Source organism: Phycomyces blakesleeanus (genome assembly GCF_001638985.1).
Source record: "Phycomyces blakesleeanus NRRL 1555(-) unplaced genomic scaffold PHYBLscaffold_28, whole genome shotgun sequence".
Classification (NCBI taxonomy): Eukaryota; Fungi; Mucoromycota; class Mucoromycetes; order Mucorales; family Phycomycetaceae; genus Phycomyces; species Phycomyces blakesleeanus.
Window position 1 is genome coordinate 6,633 of NW_017265161.1, and position 23,164 is coordinate 29,796.

Consider the following 23,164-nt stretch of genomic DNA (forward strand, 5'->3'; position numbering starts at 1 on the left):
ATTTTTAGCAGTATTACTATCAAAGAAAGTCTAAATAGTTATAGAAGAATATAATAATATTAATGATACATCAAAAATAATATAACAGCAACAAAATTAACGTAAACTTTTGTCATTATTGCTGACAATTACTGTGACATTGCAAACTTATATAATATAGTTCTCATTAAAATCTACTATAGTAATGCTGGTATTAGCTAGACTATTGTTATTTACTTCTATTACTCAAAAAATAATAGAAAAATATTTCTTAATGCTGTATATTATGACATGCAGTTGAGGATATTCAATGACATGGCAAAAAAACACAAATAATAAAAATGACTTGGAGAAAAATTATGTTTTCCAATAAATTTTGTCCAATTAAATCTTCTGTTTTCCAACTCTCTGTCATTCTCCATCCATTTCATACATTTATACTATCTGAATTTTATTTATGGTATACAAAAATATTATTTCATTCTTTTCTGACATATGTCTCATTATTTTGCCTCCCAAATCTGAAGCTTTTCATGTTTAATCTCAATTCATACTCTAAGCCAATAGAAAATTTGGTTTTGACAAGAAATTTCCATATTTAGAAGAAACCTCAGTGGGTGTGTACTATGACTGGATTTCCATCAGCTGAGGGGCAGTTCTACTTGCCAAGACCCCAAGTGAAACCAGCCAAGTTGCTTCAGTGCAAGGTTTTCCCAATGGTAGACTTTTGGTATGACAGAATTTTGTCAGGAGTATGCCAGCAAACCGCAGCTGCACATGGGTTTCTGGAGCTTCTGAAGCAATTAAGAATCACTTTTCTACAGAATTCTGTGTTAATAATGAGCTAAACTCCAGGGCACCCATTGTGGCAGCACGATGTATTCCATGATCTCAAATACATTGAGTTCAAGAGGTAAAAAAAAACTAATATATAATACAGTGAAAAAAATAGCTCTAATATATTTACATGTCAATGTTTTAGATCAGTCAAGGCTTTTGTGGATACAGATGTCAAGTCTACTGATATCCTTTTGCAGAGAGCACTTCCTCTGATAGCCAGAAAGTTGGCTGACATGCAGAATGTGGACAGCGGGTTTTGCAGAGAAGTTCTGCGGGAGTTTGGTGTTCTTCACCAGAAGATTGACGACTTGGTATCTGGGAGAATTCCTCTTTAGTCCCTTCAAGAAGATGGAGAGGAAAGAGGTGGAGCTGGATCAACAGAGGTCTAAGCATTCCCAGTCCTGGCCAACAACTCTGGACTAATTTCCCAGCTGTCAGACATACCTGTTTGATATAGAATGAGAAGAGATATACAGACGGTGCCTGACTTGTGGAGAGAATGGCATGTGGGACTCTCTGGTTGTGTCTCTGTACACAAGATGAATACAAGATATGGCATTGCTTAGACAAACAATGATCAACAGTTCTTTAATAGACATAAAAGAATTTTCGATCATATTAAGAAAAATATGGTTGACAATTCTGTAAGTGAAGAAACAGCAGTCAAACTTGCAGAAGAAAACCAAAGAAGAAGAAGAACTCTGGACTTTTTGTCTAAAAATTCAAGCCAAATCTTTTAATGATTATAAAAATAAAAAATATATATATCTTGTTTCTTTTTATGATATTCAGTTAATGCTGATATTAAGTAATATAATAGCTTCCATTATTTTCTGGTACCATCCTTGCTATATTCTACTTTATTAGATCAAACAGCTATATGTAATTAAACATATACTTAAGGAATAATACTTTATCCAATTCAATATCAGCTTTTTGATAAATATAAGAGAAATATAGATACTTTTAAAGCTTCTACTAACGTTCATATATATATATATATTTATAAGAATTTGAAAGAATCTCTTGTATATAAAGAAATATTTTGTTTTGATCATTTTTTTGTAATGAGCAGCATATTTTTTTGGTGAAAATTACCTATAAAATTTGGTGTTCTAATGATTTTTTATTTTAAACAAGTCACTGCTAGGCTCGTTGTCTGAGTCTGTAACCCTACTAAAAACTCTGTGATAACTCCTTAAAATCAACAAGAAGATAAAATATACTTTTATCCTCTCTTTGATTTTATGTATACTCTTTGATCCTCAGTGGGTTTGACCTTTTGACTTTGTTATAGTAATGTTGTTCCTGATCTGGGATGGTCTTCTTTTTACTATAGCAAAGTCAAAAGGTCAAACCCACTGGAGATCAGAGAGTATATGTAAAATCGAAGAGAGGATAAAAGGTACTTTTTATTAATAGGAATTGAATTGTCTTATATAGTTTTCTAAACTAATACTGCGCATTATCCGCAGTAAACTATTATACTCTATTTAATTACAAGAGAAGTCCTTTTACTGCGGTTGATGCTCAGAAGATGTTACTGTAGTTAATCTTTACAAGATATTACTGCGGTTCGTTATCTATGAGATATCTTTGACACACAGAACTGCTGTGGTCAATTATCCCGATTTCTCGGATTCATCAAAATAATGCCCGACAGTAAAATGAAGACCAATGCAGATCGGGAATGACACGAAATCGACAAAAATAGTAAAAATTCCGGCTTACCAGATTCGAACTAGTGACCTAAGGATTACAACTCATTACAGTCCTCCGCTCTACCAACTGAGCTAAAGCCGGTCTGTCTCTTATACACCGTCAACATAATATTAATTCTGCACTAGTCTCTTTGGGAAAGACCAACCTTCTGTCACATCTCTCTCCACTCAAACTCCAAAGCCCTAGTGCAGTAAAAAACCATTTTGAAAGCATTAGAGAAGCTGGATTTACAACCTTTCTCCAGTCCAATACACAAGTTCTCATTCACGCATGCCGCCCAGTTCTTGGAGTTGATCCAATTTTGTTTCTGCCAGCCTCATGTGTGGAACGTGGCCATTTGATTCGTTGGAGAATGGGATGGTTGCCAGACAAACCAAAGAAATATCCTTGTGGATCTGATCACACCTCACGCCGCCATTTGTTGAATTGTCCACTTGTTCCTGCGACACTATTTGAACAGTTGCCTCAACCTGACCATGACCAGATACACAGAATTGATTTTGCTATGACATTCTTGCCTTTGTCATCTCAAGAACCGCGACCTGCATACTAGATACCACTGATAACTATTCTCTGGCACATAGATATTATATGTAATCCTGATAGTGACTATTCACATGAGACTGAACATGGTGCTCTTTGGATATAATTTAGACTTTTTCTTTTCTTTCATAGCTCTCCACTTTTCATTGTTCTTTACTCCCTTTATCTCTCTTCTTTCTCTTTTGTTTTTTAATGTCTGAAAAGTTCTTTGTTCTGCAATTCTGTCTCCTTCCTTTCACTGTTACAACTATTTTCACAGCTGCAAAGTGGAGAGCAGGTTCTGCCATTGAAGCTAGTATGATTTGATCTTCTCTTTCCCCTCTCTTTTTTTTATCTTTTGTGATCCCTTGGGACTTTTTTATATCTTCTTTTTGTACTTTGGAGACTATATGATCTATAGATCGCCAGCAATATCTTCTTTAATAAAATATAATCTTTAACCTGAGCTAAAGCCAGGTAGTTAGCTTGCTTAGTATAGTAAGTAGACTTCTGTACTTTCAATAAAAAGATCGTGAGTTCAACCTCTGAAAGCTATAAATTTATCTGGGTTTATACACCTGGTTCCTTCCTTTGATCTTGCTGTCATGGTGTCACGTCATAGACACTAATGCCTGAGTGCAGCTGTCGTCCTACTGTCCTTCCTGTCTCTGCAAGCCATTGGTTCTTCTGTCTCCTGTCCCATTAAGTTTTGTCGCCATTCTTTTCTGGTCTTGTCTGATATTGGTGCCCTTTGCTGACTGTAATTCACGATGCCTGTCATAGGCTTAATAAAGCATGTTCTCTTCCTATATAAGACTTTATCAAAGAATTAGCTTACAGTCAGCAATAATTTCTTCTCCTATCATTTCTTTTTATATAATAGCTTTCTTACTTATGTTCTGATCACAGCTATATAATCCATAGATCACAAGCATTATATGATATAATAAAAATAATCTTTAACCTGAGCTAAAGCCAAATAGTTGCTGTTATCAGATATGTAACACACACGTGCAGCAGTTGACCATGTCATAGTGTCTGATATCAGAAGGTCAGTCTGCTTGGTGAGTTTGTCTAGCAGTTTGTCATAACATGTTTTTCTAGTTATGAGAGGCTGACGTTGACAGTTTGTTGATGTGGTGCTGTGCCCTTGGTAGTAAGAGGAGATTTTCTGTATATAAGAAAATCTTGTTTCCATTTCCTGTTTTTTCTACACATAATACTTTTTTCTTTTTTTTATTGATATATTTGTTTATATTATACTCCTTCGAAATCATTGTCACCCATGCTAGTAACATTCCTCTTCTACAATATATACAATTAGTCTTGCCAACATCTTCGTGTAACATCAGTACTTTTATTATTATATTTTTATTACATTTTTTATTCATATATTTTATTCTTACCATATCAATTGCTTATACTAAAAAAATTATCTGCTTAAACATATGTAAGAGTATAAGAAATTCTAGATGACAGAATAATTAAATTCTAGAATCTGATATATCTATATTCTATTCTCTATATATTATATTACATATGAGTTGTCCAAGTAACTTACAATGCCATAATTGCCTATATATGGAAGCGCAGCTATTTTAAATAATTAAATACAGAACCTTAATTAAAGTACATACTTTCTCTTTTTTGTTTGACACTATGTTACAGCAAGACTGCTTTAAAGAAACAGTCTAATAAAGAAAAAAACATCTGTTTTAGATAGAAAACTGTCTACTGAAATAATTGTATCCTATTAGATTATTTGATAGAGAAAAATATCTACCAAAATAATGATATTCTATTAGATTATTTAACAGAAAAAACAGGATTCATATATAATCTCTTCTGAATCTAAATACTTTTATTGCATAATCATGCACACCTAAACTATAGGGTTTACATATATCATACTACTGCAATACTTCTTGCACTTCATTTCAAATATTTTTGGAGGGATTGTTTTGGAAAAATTGTTTTTATTAAAAAAAGCTTTTTGCTTATAATATGTACGACTTGACAATATATAGTCTAATGTAATATATAGATTACTATATAATTAATATAATAGCAAACTCTTTCATATATTATGATATATGAATACTTTTAATATGATAGAATTCCAAAAAGAAATGAGTATTTATGATATTTTACTTGTAAGAGAAGGCTAAAAAATTATTTAATTTTATTAGATTATATAAATATTTATTTTTCTTTAATTCAAATAGTATAATTACTTACTAGTGCTTTTGTCAAAACCAGGCATAGTACACATTGACTGTTATTTTGAAAGGTTTAATAAAATGCATTAGTGAAGATCATGGAATATGATTTGATTTTATTACTTACCAAAGAAAACTGGTTTTTAAAGAAAAGTCATTCAATCAGATACATAGAAATGTTGACAGTACTAACAGAGATAAAAGATAAACAGAATTAGATATAAGAATAAAATAAATAAATACATTATTCAGACTTATCAGATAAATTTCTAATGTTAATATGTCTTTATGATGGGCTGATGAGCTAATGAGCTGATGAGAGAAAGAAAAAATTATTAATAAATAGACATATATACAATAACTGTGTTTTATCTTTTTATTCTTGTCTGTTAAGCAACACGGCAGAAACTTGTAATAGTATCAGCAACTGCAATAATAATAAAAGAAAAAAATTAAGAATAAATATAACAAAAGAATAATAAATAACAAATTGCTTAACAGGGTGTGAACTCAAATACATCAACCAGAAAAAAAGTAAATAAAGTGGAAGAGAAACAGGAAAAAAAGAAAATAAGAAAAAATAAAAGAAAAGGAAGAAACATAAGCACTATGGCGGAGAAAATGGTAACATAACTGCCATTTTTTACTTAATAAAAAATGGCAGTTATGACTCTGTATAAGGTCAAAACAGGCACTGTTACCATTTTTTACTATGTAAAAAATGGCAGTTATTTATTATGTAAAAAGCCAAAACAGGCACTGTTACCATTTTTCAAAAAAAAAAACAAGCGTCCTTCCTTTCCTCTATTACATTCTTTCTTTTGTTCTATTGCTTTCAATTCTAGCACAACCTCTTGTTTTTTCTTTGCAGCTTTAACAGAATGGTCTGGTTTTTATTATACAATATTGAATCGGGTTTAATTGAATTGAATCTTTATTTCAATGCATGTTTTATTAAATGAAAATGATAATAATAATAGTAATAATGAAAAAACAATTCCATCGGCCACTTGCAATAAAAAATGGTTCTGTTTAGCTACTGCAAAACGTATGCAGTAAAACACTACTATTCAAATTGTATTTCATATACTTTGGGTATTCTAATATATCTTAGATAGCACTTATTATTTTTTACCAATTTCTACAAATATACTAATATTAGAGAAAAAACTTAAAATAAATAAATAGATATAATATTATTATAATGCTTACCTTTATATAATATGCTTACTTGTTCAGTAAAATAAGCATTTACTCTAAGAATATATATATATATTAAAGAATGTATTAATATTTAAGATCTATATATAAGAAAAGCAATAAAACATAAGCACTATAGAAAGTCGTTATCATAGAAGAAGAAAAACTTGAGCAAAGATTCAAGTCATATAACATGAAGCTAATTCGAATCTGATTCATACAACCGGAATGAGCATCTTGTTAGAAAGCTTAATGTGTTTATTCTACTCAATATACTTACATATAATAGAACGACTCCCAAGTATAATATATCAGTACAAAAATATTACTATTAATTTTTTTCCCAAAAAAAAGGTTATATACTATTTCCTTTTATATTTGAATGTAGTGGAATTGTAGATGCTGTACATTAGCTTCAAATTCTTGTAATCACAACATTAGCAATCATATGAAAGAGGTCGATAAATTTTTTATATGAAAGAAAAAAGGAATAAAAAACATAAAAAGAAAAATGATGAGATAAGAAAAAAAATGCACTAAAGACAGACTAAAAAAATCAAACTCGGCCAATCACAGCAGCCAAACTACGATCTTCGGCTTCTCTTGCGAGCAGGCTCGACACTTGCTGTGAGTGGAGGAGACCTACATAAAAGAGTAAGAAGTTTATATTAGTTTTGTATTAACAGTGCATGAGAAAAAGCAACAATGGTAACTTACAGCACATCTGCCATTATGGGCGACTCAACATCACCAGTTTCTGACATATCAGGAGAAGAAAGCGAAGAATCACTTATGTCTCACTGTGTCTATAGCATAATAAAAGGAAACGATGTTAATTAAAGTTTACAATATATAGATTTGTTAATTGATAAACTTACTTTGTTCTTCTCTGCCATTCTTCTCTTGTGCGTCTGGTTGTCGCTCTTGAAGCTTTCCCGAAGAAGGCTTCTTGCACACCACATTCTTTTACATTGGTGGATGTGCAATCCACCATTCTTCGCCAACCTTTCCAAATGCATCATGTAGTATTCCCTGTTTTTCTCTGGGATATTCTTCCATTCTTTTGAGGCCGTAGGATAGTCTTTGTCAATGATATCATGCTTTACCATATGGCCTAATGTTTTGAGATGCAGTCTTTTTACTGTCAAATCATGGTCTGAAAGAGGGACTAATGGGGGCAAAGGCTGCCCTTGTGGAACTTCTTTGCAGCGCGCCTTCCAGTCCTGCTCGTGAAGAATCTGAAGTAACAGATTGTATTTTTGTGCTTCATTTTTTCCTTTGAACTCGCCGCCAGTATTGATTACTCGCTTACCGAGCTGATCAGGGTACTCTGTGAGCTGGGCTCTTTTCACAGACTCAGCAATGCACTCAAGAGCTATAAAAAATGTATGACAATATTAATAAAGTAAATAAACATCTAAGCACAGAATATATATGACTTACAACTCTGCTCAATAATGCTTTGTTGCATTGTAGTTAGATCTTCCGCACTGACTGCTGGTGCAAATTGATTGCTGAATTGCCTTTGAAGCTCGCGCAATGCTTGCTTGATTTCAGCAAGATCAACCTCAATCTTTTGAATTGAGTTGAGGAGAGTTGTGTTAATATCGGACATGTTTAAGTTTTTTTTTAGCTATAAGCAGTGAGTTGAAAAGAAAAGGTGATAGTTTAGACAAGTAGAATAAGAGCGATTTGAGTTTGAGAAAAGCAACGATTTATTACAAGCAATTGATAGCTATTTATATGAAAAAGATACAGACAGATGTACAAACAAAACATATAAAAGAAGGGATGCTTATGCACTTGTATGCACTTGTATGCACCTGTCTGCACCTGTCTGCAGTAGCTCATGTGAAAATGATACAGTCTTTTTGTGTCGACACAACAAAACTGTAAGAAATATAAAGATAAAATGAATTAGACTTTAAATCAATATTATATGTATAAATGTTCATACTTTGCACCGTCTACATATTAAACGTTTTAAAGTATATGATATAATAATATAACTCTATACATATTGCAGATATAGCATGAAATTTGATTAAAGTTCTCAATGACAAAACCCTGTACCAGTTAAAATTATAACTTTAAATATACTCTACAGTAGCTATATAACATCTGAACATCATATAGTTAATTAGCCCCTTTTTATCAACATTAAAGTAAATGTTATGATACTCAAGTTCATATCATACTTATTATCATTATCAACTAAAACGCGTTTTGATTGATGCTGTCATCAAAGGTAAAAATAATTTTAACTGTCATTACTATTATTTACCAAGGGGCATTTTTGACTGAAACCGTATATTTTTGAAAAAGGTGTGCTTTAACTCACATCGGCACTTTCAATTAACACCCCTTTTGATCAGTAGTGCTTATCTTGATGATGTCAGTAAAAGAGTATCAGACTATAGCCCTCATTATCTATATCTATTTCTTTAAGTTTTATACATAAACAAGAAAATAATGCTATTAGCTAAATATATATTCACTATCTCAAAAATATTATTAGTACAACACAAATAATATAAATATGTCTTTTCTACCAATGTGTTTAGACAGTACTACTTTTTTTTAACTGTTAATTATTAGAAGGCTGTTTTTCTTTGCCTTTGGTATTAGAGAGTAATTGATAATTTATTTAAAAAAAACATAAATTATTTGGTCATTAATTATCCTAAATATACATATACCTCTTTATAAAGCCCAAAGAATATCTAATTGCTCACAAGTAAAGAGTACGTGTCTGTTTCACCGGTGCTCTTTTAATGGTACCCCCTTGTCAACTAAGCAGTATTTTAACTTACATCATAATTATTAATGAAGAAGAATCTTTCCAACCACGGGAATTATTTACTGACAGGTGTTTCACCTAGCATTGACATTACTGTAATCATTGCTATATCATCATTATGAGAGAGAAAAAGAAAAAGAGCCGCAAGCATTTTGGTTAAAAAATAAAGAGTATATAAAGATGTCTTTTACATTTAATAAATAGCACCAAAATCCTCTTCGCAGCTTTATTTTATATATTACATACGTACCAACCCAACCAATATGTCTTCTTCCAACGCCAGCCAGCAGAGAGATAGAATATCTACACAGCAATACTAATGTGATCAATGTGTCTTGTTTTTTGATAACTACCAGAAGCTGCAAAACCACAAGAGAATTCACAGAGGAGATTCAGTAACAATGACTGAAATTGACCAGTCTATTCTGGATGATGTTGACATGTACCATGACGAAAATGATACTAGTAATGAAGATGAATCTGTTAGCAATTCAGGTAATGAAAAGAGCTGTAATTGTATTATTTATTTTCCAATTACTAAATAATGTATTACAGAATATACTATGGAGTCTATGGAGCTTGATAATACTATTTCATATAAGTGCGCATGTAATTTTGAGGACAGTGAGGGTGAAGCTCACATTTACGACAGCAGCCGAATCAGTACAAATACTTTTACCAAGGCCGAGTTGATGAGTATTCATCTGTCTCAATTGATGCTACAGCATAGAATTGCTAGAGCAGCATATAGAGACATTGTTCAATTTATAAACACTGTCATCCGAGACTATGACGATATAATGATGGGTAAAATATTATATTTTCTGTTACCTTGTACTTTAATTCCAGATCACTAACATGTAGTGATATCGTTTTTTTTAGAACCTGGGGCTAAGATCAGTCATGGCGAAACTGTTGATGCTTTGCTCAAGTCAAAGTCAAGTGTCAAGGGCCATGAGTATGATGTCTGCTCTAGTGGTTGTCGATTGTATGGCATTAATGACGACCAGGAATCTTGTGTTAACTGCGGCAAACCGTGATACAAGACTGATCCCGATCAAATTCAGACACCAGCCGCCAGTATGAAACTTATGTCAGTTGGGGATATGCTTTCTCAAATGTTGGCAGATCCAGCCACAAGAGAACTCCTCTGTTACAGAGCAAACCAGGAATCTGTAGCTGGTCAGCTAACCAACATTTTTGATGGTGACAATTACAAGCAGTTGGTGCAGCAGGGCCTGTTCTCCAATCCCGATGATATTGCCATTGGGCTTTATACCAATGGGTTTGTCAATCAAAAGAAAGGCAAAAACTCATATACCATCATCCATTGCATAATATTCAACCTAGACCCATCCATCAGGTAATTAATTAATTTATTACTATTTATTATTATTATTACATTTTTTTTAAAAAAAAATTACTAATAAAATACTTAGATATACCAACAAATACCTTTTGCAACTGGCAATCTTGCCTGGCCCCAAGAAGCCAACTCATTTGGACTCCTTTCTTATACCCATCATCAATGAATTGCGAGATCTTGAGGCACATGGCTTGGTTGTCAAGCACAATGGAGTGGAGCTTTGCAGATCCAAGGTCTATCTTCTGCTTGCTTCTGGCGATATTCCAGCTGTAGCTGATATGGCCCACATTGGTTCCCATACAAGTTTATTTGGTTGCCGTTTTTGTGAGACCAAAAGCAAATGCCCTACTAACAGATGGCATGGCATGTACTTTGATGACATTTCCGCCCGGTTAAGACCTTTGAAAGACTTCAAAGTAGGCAACCCTATAAGTATACAAATGTTCAATTAGCCATCTTTTTTTCATACTAAATAACTGCTTGTAATAGTCGAAGAACATATACCAGCTGAGCATATATACCCAACTCTCAACCTTCTCTGGATCATCATTTTTTGCATTAGATGAACTTCATTTAATTGCAAGAGGGATTGGAAAGCTTGTGTATGACCTGATTACCATCACCCTCACAAAGTAAACCAAATTTTATTATACCCATCCAGACAATACCCTCAATACCACCAAATACCCTTTTCATATACCAAGAGCAGACCTTGTAACTATCGGAAACTGTATCACCAGCTCACGAAAATATATACCCACCTCATTTCAAGGCAGTTTCAACAACGTATTTGCCAAGATTGATGGTACTCGTGCAGTGGACTGACTTGACTTTCTCTTATATCTTGTCCCCACTTTGGTCGTGCCTTATTTACTAAATAGAGCTGTCAAAACAGCCCTATTATCTCTCGTGAAAGGTTGCGCGCTTGCCTTGCAATGGACGTTGACATCAGAATTGCTTGATGAGATGGAGTCATAAGTTATTATACATCTCATATATTATCATTACAAATAGCTGATTGTTACCATTTTTTAAATATTAATAATAGATACTTCAAGCACTGGCACTCGTTTTTATACCAACAAGTCCAGAATAATACCCTGTCTCATAGTGTTTTCCGACCAGTGCAACATTACCTGGTCAATATACCCTATATCATCAAGCAGCAAGGCCCCCTGCAATGCTACTCCACTCGCTCAATGGAGAGAGTAATTGGCGTCTTCTCGAAATTGATAAAGTCCAAATCAAAGGGTGGCCAAAACGCCAGTTTTCTTGTCAAGCGATTTGCGATTCACAATTATACCAGCACGGCAATCAGCATCTGTGATGAAATCAACCTCATTTGGCCAAAGCCATATGGAAGAGAGAGCTACATGGACCTTCCTAATGATCCTAGTGGTGCGCAGTTGTGGGAGCCATTTCATCAGTTTGTTAATTTGAACAATGATTCAGTGGAAGGTGTAGGCAGCCCTAGTGTGAAGGAAGCTTTATTGAAATACTACCAGAGAACAACAGGCTTGACTGGCCACGAGTTTGGTGACTCTGTTGTTGTTGTAGCTGCACGTCTGTGGATGGACTCGACTGTATATTCCTCATGCATGTACTGAAGAAAGAAAAACGAGACTAGCCGTGGCAACCATTACGTGATGTTTACTTGCCCCTATAGAAAGTAAGTATAATATTTTTCGATATATAATCAAAAGTTGCTTACATTCTATTTATTTATTTATTTTAGCAACCGTAATGTAATTGTTCACAGCTGGCTCATCGGTACAGTACAGTTCTACTTTCAGCATGTAGATTTCTATGGCTTCCCACACTTTCTTGCTTTCGTGGAGGTCATGAAGGAACATGACGCGGCTGGTCATGACTCATCAGTACCTATCGTCAAACAACGGTCACAAAGCACCCATACACTAGGCCACCAAACGCAACCGACTTATGCAGTTATAAGTGTAAATGACATTTGTCATCAAGTTAGTCTGGTCCAATACCCACCGAATGGAAACCAGTTTTATGTAATTGCGCCCTATTATATCTTTAACAACAACATGCGCATTACTAAAGGCAATCTTTCCATTCTGTAATCCTTTTTATTTTTATCTTATTTTTCTATATGCTCTATATCCTTATATCTTTTATATTTTTTATATCATCCTTGTATCTTATATTCTTTTTTTAATTTTCTCTATTTCTTATGTTTTTTTTAATCTCTATATGCCCCGTCTTTCTTTTCTTCTTTATATACTCTGGTTTTTTTTCTATTCTCTATACATCTTATGCTTTTCTCTTCATTCCCTATATGCTCTATACGCCATTACGCGATTTAAATAAAATCAAATTGCCAATTCATCAAGATAAAAAGAATATCTAAAAAAAAAAGAACGTAGTTTAAAAAATAAAAAAATGGCAGTTATGTTACCATTTCGTTCACACATTCCAAAAATTATTAATCTTAATAACTGTTGACATCTTTGATATTCAATAAAACATATATTTCAATACTCAAAGTGGTCATTACAACTTACAAACATTTTTTACAGTATTGAAAATATTGTACAGCAACAAAAAAAGTGTTTTCATATTACTTTTTTAAATTGCTACGAATGACATTACCATCTTACAACAAACGGCGGAGATTTTATTGGGTTTCGACCAAAAAAATGGCAGTTATGTGCCTACTTTCGGCCCAACTGCCATTCATCCTGCCATAGTAGAGTATACGAGCACCCATGACTTCCACTCGTCTGCCTTCATATACGAAAACTGCTTTCCTATTTTCGAGTTCAAAGAGGTGTATCCACCAGGTGCAATCATCATTTCTGCAGTCTTCTGCATTGCCACAAAATCGCCATCTTGAATGTCTTCGTCTTTGATCCAACGATCCATCAATCTTTTAGGCGTTCCCAGGAATAAATTATGCATGGGATCGATGATTGTTCCACGTACTAGATCAAGGTATCCAAGGCGATGCAACTGCGACCATCGAACACCATTTTCGACCTCCAGCCGATGCCTTTCTGAGGGGGTACTAGCACTTTCCCACTCCTCAGCATGCAACCTGTTCTCTACACCGTCACAAAGCACCCACCAAGAGAAGTCAAACCCACAAAAGTCAACATTGACACCGTTTTCCAAGCGAGGGAAATGTCTGTTGCACTTGTAACATGCGCATGTACTGTTGTGCGAGGTGAAACCACTTGTCTTTCTTGCTGCCGGGATGTCACAGGTCACCATCATCAATGCGGCACGGACGCGGACACCACTAGGACACTCGAAAGTTGGGATTGCCAGTCCCTCATACAATCTTATCAGATCATCTACCATAGGCCAGAGATAATGGTTTATCTCTTCGGATTTGGGTTCCTTCGGGCCAGGCATCGATCCTACGAGAAGTGTGTTCTCTGGCTTGTATCTTTCATTGCGAGGCAGATTGTTTACTACCAGGTATATGGCACCAGTCGAGTGCGTGACGTTATCAAAAGGTTGAAACCAGTCGATGTTGAGAGTCAACATTAATGAACGCGAATCCTTTGTGAATTGCATGCCATCTTTGTCTTTGAGCTCCTTCCACATGGCACCGTCGTATATGTCACACATCGTATCCACCATCTTCAGCTCGTGATTCCAATGTCTAATTTTATCCTCGAATTCTGGACGAAGAAAAAACATTCGTAAAGTATTAACGACGGACTGGTACAAGTATGAATGCTTGGCCACCAAAGCACCCGATGCTGATGTTTTTGTCAATTGGCAGTTGCAAGACGAGCGTGCACCAAGCTTTACGAAATCGCAATGAGATGGGACAGATGCACTTTCTTCGTACACCTTGTGACAATCCTGACACACAACAAATTTCTTTATGCCTTTGGTCATGGCTGAGAAATCTGTCATGCGCTGAAGACCAGGAAGGCTCAAGGGCAGTTGGAAATCCTGCTCGTAAATTGTCAAAAGCTTGTTGATGAACTCGATCAAGACAATAGCGCCCTTGTCAACCACATAGCAGGAAGCAAACATCACCACAAAAGTAGCAATGAACCTGTGCACTGGGTTCTGGGGCATATCGGGGGTGGCAAAAGGGTCTATTATAAAAAAAAATTAACGCTTTTTTTTTAAAAAAAATTTTAACACTAACTGATCTTCACTATTCAATTCATTGTTGTTGAGCTCAATAACATCGTCTTCGCTTTCGTCTTCACTGATTTCATTGCTGTTGCTTCCACTGTCATCATTGTCGCCATTGCTGATCGCATCATTAGTAATGGAAACATCTTCAGTGTCAGACATTGAAGCTCCTTCCCAAACAGGTGAGTTTGTCTGAGTGTACGATTCTTCCAGGGCTCCGGGTTGATGGGTTAAGATAGCTACATTTAGAATATAACACTTGGTTAATATCTAACGGTATCTGAATTAAATAAACCTTACGTTCATCATCGACCTCCATCATATTTCTTTGGGTAGACATGTCTATTACAACACGTTATTTCATGGATTACAATACAATTAAATAAATTCAAATATTGTACCCCTTTCACATCTTATGGCATTTAGTCTTGCCCTTTTGTTATGACGTTGAGCAGTTCTTCTGGCAACAAAACTATAGCCGAGATCGTTCTGACTACATCCAGCATAATGGCACTTTTCGTTGTAGAGTTCAGGAATTGTGGACATAATGTTTATTTATTTTTACTTTGAGGTGTTAAGAGAAAAAGAAAACAAGTACAACGTTTACTAAATTTACTATGTCTTTATAATGAAATGTTATGTCTATAATAATAATAATAAATAATATTTTCACCTGTTGTATCCAAGCCAATAGAAAACCGGAAAACAGTGTTTTCATCTTGAACACACAAAAAAAGCTGAGATGAAAAAATACCCCAGATTTTCTATTGTTATAATTTAACTTTGTACATGGTAATTCCCGTATGTTTTTCTAGTGTCAGTGTAGGAACCTGATCAAACTTTGATACCAAATCTTTCTCAATAAACAAAACCTACACAAGTTCTCACGAATCTTCGTTCCTAATCTCAAATCTTCAATTCTTCCTCTTAAAAACTTCTTCAACTTCAACCATCACAACAGCAATGCTGTTATATTGCTATTAGTATTGTGCATTTATATAGACATTGTATTTGGCTTGGTGATGATATGATAATATCATGTAATGTCTGTTTCTCTACTATTACCTTCTATGATTTAGTTCTTATGTTTTTCATGTTATCAACTAGAGTCTTAGTATTTGTCTTAGTATGTTCTTTATGTAATTTCTTTGTATAAGGGAAGATATATCTTTTAGTATCATTACTAGTTGTTGATAACTCAATGTATGTATTTATTGTACCTACTTATTTCCTTGCGCGCCAAGTTTAAATTACTTGGGGGTCTACTTTTTTATGTCGCAAGAGGCTTTAAACTATAAGAATGTGGCTTTTCTATATAGAGATTTTGCAAGGTGACTTTTGTTAAAACAATTTTTTTGCTATGTTTTTTTCTTCTCTCCTCTTTATTTTAATTACATATACTATTATAATACGAGCTCACCAATGTCCAACACTATATTCAACCTTTCAAATGTGCAGAATACTTTAGTCAACTCACCTACAGAAGGAATAAAAATGCTTCCTTTGGATATTGTAGTAAAAGTAAAAGCAAGTGAATGGGAGCAATGCCTTGACTGCATTCAATCACTTTGTTCAACAAAGTGGAATAAATGTAGAAAACTTCATGCAAGAGAATTGATGTATGGAGAGACAAAAAATGTTATTGAGGAGGATTTTATATATCAGACAGAAATGTTCGTCTTGATCAGAAAGACACTAAGCTTTGTTATTGCGAAGCCACTATTTTCATCAAGCAATATGTCAACAACCCTGAAGTAGTTTTAATTTGTATGACCAACGGTCATACCAACCATGTTCCTGGCAACACTTCTGAAATTAGAACATTGCCTTTACCTTCTGAGGCCATCAAAATTATTGAAGATCAGTTAAAAGGGGGCAGCACTTGTAGAAATACTAGAATTTCAGTTTTGAAACAAATTGAAGAGTGGGGCGTAGGCATTAGAAAGCCCAATTATGAAGACATCTATAACAGAATGAGAAAGGTGTGTGAATAATACTATAAGAGAGAAGTTATTTAAAAAGTGTTAAATAAAAAATATAGATGAAGAATATACTGTAAAGTTTCACCCTGATGAAAATAAGTCTCTGGATATTTGGATGCATGAGAAGTTACCATCACAGAACTACTGTATCTTTACTGGCGGTCTTTCTGCATACAGCAACAATGCACAGCATTTTGTGTTTGGATTTCAATCACCATCTCAAATGATGCTTATGAGAATTTCCCGGTCGTTTTGTCTTGATGCAACATACAACATCTCTGCATGCAACATTGAAATATTATACTCGCTTGTTACTCGTCATCCTGATACTGGAAAAGGGTCTCCTGTTGCATATATGATTACAAATGATCATAGTGTTAGCCCCATTAATCAATGGCTTGTACATCTTCGCAAGAAAAGCTGTTTCACTCCCTTATATATTACCATCGATTGTAGAATTGCTGAAGTTAATGCAATTACAGCAGCATTGCCACAGGCCATCATCCATTTCTGCGAGTTTCATGTTTTGCGTGCCTGACAGCATAATTTAGACAGCAAAGTAAAGCTTGATGCTTCATACACATCAGAACAACTTGGCAAATACAAGTATGAGCTCAAGGCCAATCTCAAAAATATACTTATTGAATCAGATGAGAATGAATTTTTGAGAAAAATCCAGAAGTTTAGACTTTGTGTACAAAGTCAGCAACAATTCCTGACTTATTTCGAACATAAATGGATTGGAACAGAAGAATTGTTGAGAAGATGGGGAAGGCCATATGTTGCAAATGACCACCAAAGATATTTGACAAACAATTACATCAAATCGTGGCACAACTAATTGAAAACAATATACTTTGATTGTACTCACATAAGACGATTGGACTATCTTGTCTTTATTTTGACAAATGATGTGGAGTTCTTTTACAACGAAGAAGTGGAACGAATCCACATACAAAATGGACGAATGGGTCTGATTAAAAATGAACTTGCTCAACACTCTTTTTCTGCCAATACCATACAAGATGACATGCTCCCTTTCATGATCATTAATTCTCTTAATGAGATTGGCAATAGCATGGAGGACTCTAATGGCAAGTGGACAGTAAAGTCATTTACAGATGAAGCACAATGGTATTAGATTAATGTATCAAACAATTTGATATAAAATTGCACTTGTCCCAATTTTGCTTCACATCAAATTCCCTGTAAACATGCACATCTCCTAAAGAGATTTATTGGTCTAGACTTTGTGTATACAGTTCAAAGGGAAAACAACTACCTCCAACTGCAAAGATTGCTTGCATCTGAGCATGAAGTGGCAGCTGTTAATGAGAAAGTTGAAAATGAAACAAACACAGTTGTTGTAAGTGGTAGAAACAATTCTGTTTGGTTGCAAAGATTCATGACCCAGAATACAACACTTCATCATCAAAGAGAAGACTTAGAGCAGTTGATGGATGTTCCAGGAATTGATGAAGCTGAATTATAAGTGATTAGTGGTTTACTTGGGGAAGCAATAAATCGTATAGACACTCTTAGAAATGCAAACTCTTCCTGCTTTAGAAATCTTAATACACAAAGATAATAAAAAATTACAATTATGTTCTATAATAATATGTTTTGATAAAGAGAAAAAAATGTAAAAAAAAACATTAAGATTCCAAAAGAAATAACAAAAGTAAAAGCTGTCACTGCTTCTACATATCTTTATAATTTAAAGCCCCTTGCGACATAAAAAAGTAGACCCCCCAAATAATTTAAACTCAGCACGCAAGAAAATAAGTAGGTACTATTTATTGAGTATCTATACTTTTAATTTAAATCTACAATTATATTGGATATAACAACAGATCAGGATATATACAAATATAGATTAGTTTAGCTTATTTTCTCTACTGGTTTTCAAGTATATATTTTTTTTCTTTTCTTTTCTTACATTGGATATCAACGTCCATCATTTGTTCTTCTTGCACAGCTGTGTTTCATTAAAATTAAAAAAATAAAGAAGTTATTACTCAGTAATCGAAAAATAAACCCTGAATATAACATACTATTTGCCAATCTTTCAGCCATATCCAGTCTCTCGATTCTCTCAAGCTCATCTTTTCTAATATGGTGCTCAGCGGTTCTGCTTGTCACCAATGAGTATCCCTGTGAATATCTGCTACATTGAGCACAACATCAGACAACATTACGGCGGTGGGGAATAGAAGGCATTTTATGTGTTTTGTTTAATGTGATTTATTGAGAATAAAAAGAGGAACAAGCATAAAATATACTCTATTTGCACCAACTTTATTGTAAAAAAAACATTATATTTTATGATTGTTTAATTGAATTTTTCTAATAAATTCTTTTCTATATCATTAAATATAGAAAGAGACATGACAATTATGATATTATCAATTCATAGTCTTTATTCAAATGTTTTCCAGAATGCCTGTTGTGTGTAAAAGACATATATTTTTTTGCTATGAGTTTATAAATAGATTATTGTGAGAGTAAATCTAGAAAATAGTAGGAATAAAAAAAGGGGTAGTAGAATGAGAATTATGATAGGTCTCTGTATGTGAATTTAGCCTTCTGTACCAAACTGATATTCTAAAATCCTGTTAGCCAATGAAACCAACTAAAACTACATCTTTGACCTAAACTTCAAAAAACACAGTTAGTATAAAAAAATCACTATTTCTACACATGTGTTTACCAACCTGACCACATTGTTAATCAGAGTGGTTTTTCGAGTGTTGGCACACAAGTGTCAGAGTTGACATTGGCAATCAAAATCAGAATTCACAAGCAACCAATAATGGTTGACATTTAGGGTAAAAGATCTTGTCATTGCCGATTGGTCTTTTGTATATATTTTAGATGTTTAAGATGGTGAATATACTTGTAGAAGATATTAGTGAATAACTAGCATGTAAGACATATTAAAGTAGCTATTCTTTTAGCCAGAAATCAAGTATCAATTCGTATAAATAGTCAAGAAATATATTTAATAAAAAGTATCTTTATTCTTATCTAAAAACTATTCATAAACTTGACGATCTCCAGTGGTATTGATTCTGCGACTTAGTTACAAGTGCCAGAAAAGAAATACCAGATCGAGACTGGACACATAAAATAAGGAGATATGAATTCGGGTACGACGCCGCAACAAAAATGATTTCTGCCAGACTTGAACTGGCGACCGTCTGTGTGTTAGACAGACGTGATAACCAACTACACCAAGAAACCGTTTTTATATATCTACCAATTTTTATTTTTTTTAATTGACTTTTTTTTTCAAATTGTTGGAATCATCATTGCAATCATCTTCACATCTGCGCCGAAATCACTCAAGATTGTCAGCATCTCCAACTACATCTCAATTGCCTGTACCTCTGTTATCGTCTCCAGCTCTTTTCTCCTTCTCTGAAGGTGGTTCTGGTATTTTACCATCAACTTCGCACTTTTTTGTCCCAGTTTCAGACCTTTCTTTTTCTGCTTTGCCTGCTTCTGGTTCCCACGAAATTTTTTTTCAAGCTCCTACAACAATGATTGGTTCCCAAAAACAGGTGATTAATTCCACTGGCCGCCCTACTCCTACTGCTCTCATTTTGTCTGGCCTCAAGGCAGACTTTAAAAAATTGCACAATGTTTTGTCCTGTTCACATTGCCAGACTACAGGCAAAATTGTTTCTAATGGGTCTACTTCTCGTACTGGTAGCCCACAGTTTAAATGCAAATGTGGTGCAACATTTACTGCTTCATACATGCAATCTTTGATCAATGCAGTCCAACACAAAATTCCTGAAGTTCATTCTGCAAGTGAGCCTGTTGTGTCCCCTTCTGTTTCCATCTTGGGTCATAGTATTTCCATGGCAGATATCCATGAAATTGAATCTGACATTGCACCTGTTCTTCCAACTGTAATGCCCACTCTTCAGGATATTTGGGACCGTTTCCAGGCTTATGATGAACGTCTTTCTGCATTGGAGGCTGTTCAAAAAGAGAACATTGAGTTGCGTAAGGCTCTTGCTACTGCAAACGCCACTATTGCACGTTTGACAAAGGAGAATGTTGATTTTTCTGTTGGTGCTGCAGCATCCAAATATGCTACTATTGCTGCCTCTGTTCCAGTTGTTTCTCAGGCTGATTTTCCATCACTTCCTGCATCCCAGACCCATCATTCCACTGAACCCACCAAGACTTTCGTTTCTAAAACACCACGTAAAAGGGCTCCAACTGCTAGGGCCATTGCTGCTGTTGTTCGTGGCATGACAATTAAAGAAAATGCTGATCAGGGGTTTCAAATTGTTTATGTACCTAATGCTATCCGTCTCCCCATTAGTACTCAACGTCAACGTCTTAGGAAATTAAAGATAGACATTGCACGTGTGCTGGATCTCCACTATCCTGATCGTAAGGTGATGGGAATGCTTGTACATAATGAGTATGCTCCTGAGCTCAAGACTATCTTGGCGAGTTATGGTGTTACTACTTTGGATAACTTTGATCCTTTGGACCCTGTTCACCTCCGTGACCCAGCTCTGGCCTCTCTTTCACTTGATGATAGGGCAACAAAAGCTATACATGTTCACAATGATCGTATGCTACGTGCCATTGAATTCATTAGGGCTCCTGTCAAGTTTGCTGTTGCACATTCCTTTTGCTCTCAGGGATGGATTAGTGATGACCAACTAGCTGAGATTGTTCCCCCATGACCCACCAAAAAAGACTTGGACATCTCTATACATACTGCCAGCATCACCATCCCTTCATTCTCTGATCTATGAATCCAGTAACAATTACATTATGGAATGCAAATGGTCTTGCAAAACAGACCATACCTACGATCCTTTCATATGCTCCACTTACTTCCCTTCTTTTTATCACTGAAACGTGGCTTTTGTCCCCCCATCGTTATCCTACTTCTTGGCAGCAGTACCATACCTATGGTCAGTCTGTCCCCAATGCTAGCCGTGGCTGCATGGGTATTTCTCTTCTTGTAAATCCTTCTTTCCCTTACCCCATTTCTATTGTTCCTTCTTCTTCTCCTTATGTTCTTTCTTGTATTGTATTTGATTGTCTTATTCATTGCATTTATCTTCCCCCTTCTCTTTCTAATGACGATGCAATTTCTATTCTTTATGACCTCCCCCTCTCTTCTTCTTCTATTCCTTCTTCTAACACTATTTTTTGTGGTGATTTTAATTCACGTATGGGATCCTTTCTTGGTGACCATGCTATCACTTCGCGAGGAACTTCTTTTCTTCAGTGGATCCAGGCAACTGGTCTCACTTGTTGGAATGAATTACTTGCATTTGGTATTCCTACCTTTCTTTCTGGTGGCTCTGGTACCTCACGTTCCAGTGTCATTGATTTATTTCTTTCTACATCCCCCCTTCTCAATCCTTCTATGCAAATTCGTTCTGATCTTTCTTTAGGCTCTGATCACAAAATGGTCAACCTCACTTTCACTCCCTATGTTTCACCTCCCCCTCCCCCTACTAATCATCCGCGCCTACTTTGGAATCTTTCCAAGCTTGCTCAGCCTGACACTCTCAAGATCTACATTGATACAGCTTCTGCGTCATTGGACAATCTGACAGAGCAGTTCAGTGCTTTCCTTTCTTCTTCTTCTCCTCCTCCTGTAGATTCTCTGTGCTCTGCTTTTGCTCAAGCTATCTATGATGCTCTGGACACTGCTGTTGGTCGTCGTACACCACGTACCATGCAAAAGTACTGGTTCTGGCCAGTGGACCTTCAAGAAGCAATGGATCTGAGAGAACGCAGCTACCAACGCTGGCGTCATTCTAGTGGTTTGCAGAAGGCTATATGCTGGATGCGCCATCAGGATGCATGTCATGCTGTTAGGTTATCAGTCCAGCGTCGTCGACGTGAAACATGGAAAGAATTCTGCAACAAATTGGCAACACAAGACTTTGCAAAGACCACAGCAACAATGAAACGTATTAAAAGCCATCGTCAAACCAGTCCTGTCTTTGTGGATCCAGGTGGACCTCAAGTAGATGCTAACAAAATGGCTGATCATCTTCAACAGATTTTCTCAGGTCAATTTCTTCCTGCACGCCGCCCTCCAGACCAGACAGTGATGATTTCATCACCAATTGCAATTGATGAATCATGTCCTTTTACTCATCTTTCTGTAGAGAGTGCAATTCTCAAGCTTCCTACACGCAAGGCTCCTGGTGTTGACCATCTTCGTGCTGAAATGCTTCACCCAATTGTTAAGCAAGTCTCTCCTGTTCTTTGTCTTTTGTTCCAGCTTTGTTAGCAATGGGGTTCTGCACCTCTTGCATGGCGTACTGCACAAATTGTCCCCATCTTAAAAAGGGTGATACTCATGACCCTGCTAACTATCGTCCCATTAGCTTAACGTCTATCCTGAGAAAAGCCA

At 35.2% G+C, this 23,164-nt stretch overlaps 7 protein-coding genes and 2 non-coding genes across 9 annotated transcripts in view; 5 read left to right on the forward strand and 4 right to left on the reverse strand.

Annotated features, from left to right (window-relative positions):
• Nucleotides 1-605: 605 nt before the first annotated feature.
• PHYBLDRAFT_73284 (hypothetical protein) lies at nt 606-3,094 on the forward strand (the record flags this gene model as incomplete). Its single annotated transcript, XM_018442818.1, has 5 exons — nt 606-811; nt 962-1,130; nt 1,386-1,463; nt 1,612-1,627; nt 2,667-3,094. The coding sequence occupies 5 exons, from the start codon at nt 606-608 to the stop codon at nt 3,092-3,094; spliced, it is 897 nt and encodes a 298-aa protein (XP_018285631.1).
• On the reverse strand, nt 2,541-2,622 carry PHYBLDRAFT_t248. Its single transcript has one exon. It is a non-coding gene; the product is annotated as a tRNA-Tyr (tRNA).
• Nucleotides 3,095-5,671: 2,577 nt separating the features above from the next.
• Nucleotides 5,672-8,097, reverse strand: PHYBLDRAFT_73285 (hypothetical protein; the record flags this gene model as incomplete). Its single annotated transcript, XM_018442819.1, has 9 exons — nt 5,672-5,709; nt 6,094-6,168; nt 6,418-6,423; nt 6,495-6,538; nt 6,763-6,810; nt 7,071-7,124; nt 7,284-7,288; nt 7,361-7,857; nt 7,926-8,097. The coding sequence occupies 9 exons, from the start codon at nt 8,095-8,097 to the stop codon at nt 5,672-5,674; spliced, it is 939 nt and encodes a 312-aa protein (XP_018285632.1).
• Nucleotides 8,098-9,683: 1,586 nt separating this feature from the next.
• PHYBLDRAFT_173927 (hypothetical protein) lies at nt 9,684-12,735 on the forward strand (the record flags this gene model as incomplete). Its single annotated transcript, XM_018437138.1, has 8 exons — nt 9,684-9,777; nt 9,838-10,089; nt 10,165-10,301; nt 10,329-10,645; nt 11,004-11,064; nt 11,138-11,280; nt 11,697-12,248; nt 12,384-12,735. The coding sequence occupies 8 exons, from the start codon at nt 9,684-9,686 to the stop codon at nt 12,733-12,735; spliced, it is 1,908 nt and encodes a 635-aa protein (XP_018285633.1).
• An 817-nt stretch (nt 12,736-13,552) lies between these two features.
• PHYBLDRAFT_102253 (hypothetical protein) lies at nt 13,553-14,083 on the reverse strand (the record flags this gene model as incomplete). Its single annotated transcript, XM_018427697.1, has 1 exon — nt 13,553-14,083. A coding segment is annotated over one exon (531 nt), but the record flags the coding sequence as incomplete, so codon positions are not given.
• Nucleotides 14,084-16,195: 2,112 nt separating this feature from the next.
• On the forward strand, nt 16,196-18,247 carry PHYBLDRAFT_151106 (hypothetical protein; the record flags this gene model as incomplete). Its single annotated transcript, XM_018432604.1, has 6 exons — nt 16,196-16,294; nt 16,462-16,759; nt 16,815-17,285; nt 17,343-17,583; nt 17,632-17,889; nt 18,025-18,247. 6 exons carry the CDS (start codon nt 16,196-16,198, stop codon nt 18,245-18,247), a joined length of 1,590 nt encoding a protein of 529 aa, XP_018285635.1.
• A 1,676-nt stretch (nt 18,248-19,923) lies between these two features.
• On the forward strand, nt 19,924-21,467 carry PHYBLDRAFT_151107 (hypothetical protein; the record flags this gene model as incomplete). Its single annotated transcript, XM_018432605.1, has 2 exons — nt 19,924-19,961; nt 20,105-21,467. 2 exons carry the CDS (start codon nt 19,924-19,926, stop codon nt 21,465-21,467), a joined length of 1,401 nt encoding a protein of 466 aa, XP_018285636.1.
• On the reverse strand, nt 19,925-19,998 carry PHYBLDRAFT_t247. The gene has a single exon. It is a non-coding gene; the product is annotated as a tRNA-Val (tRNA).
• Nucleotides 21,468-21,535: 68 nt separating the features above from the next.
• PHYBLDRAFT_173931 (hypothetical protein) overlaps nt 21,536-23,164 on the forward strand; it is a gene marked incomplete at both ends in the record, with an annotated part of 4,578 nt that continues 2,949 nt past the window's right edge. The window contains one exon of the mRNA XM_018437139.1: nt 21,536-23,036. Coding sequence (XP_018285637.1) covers nt 21,536-23,036 — 1,501 coding nt within the window. The remainder of the gene's footprint in view (nt 23,037-23,164) is intronic.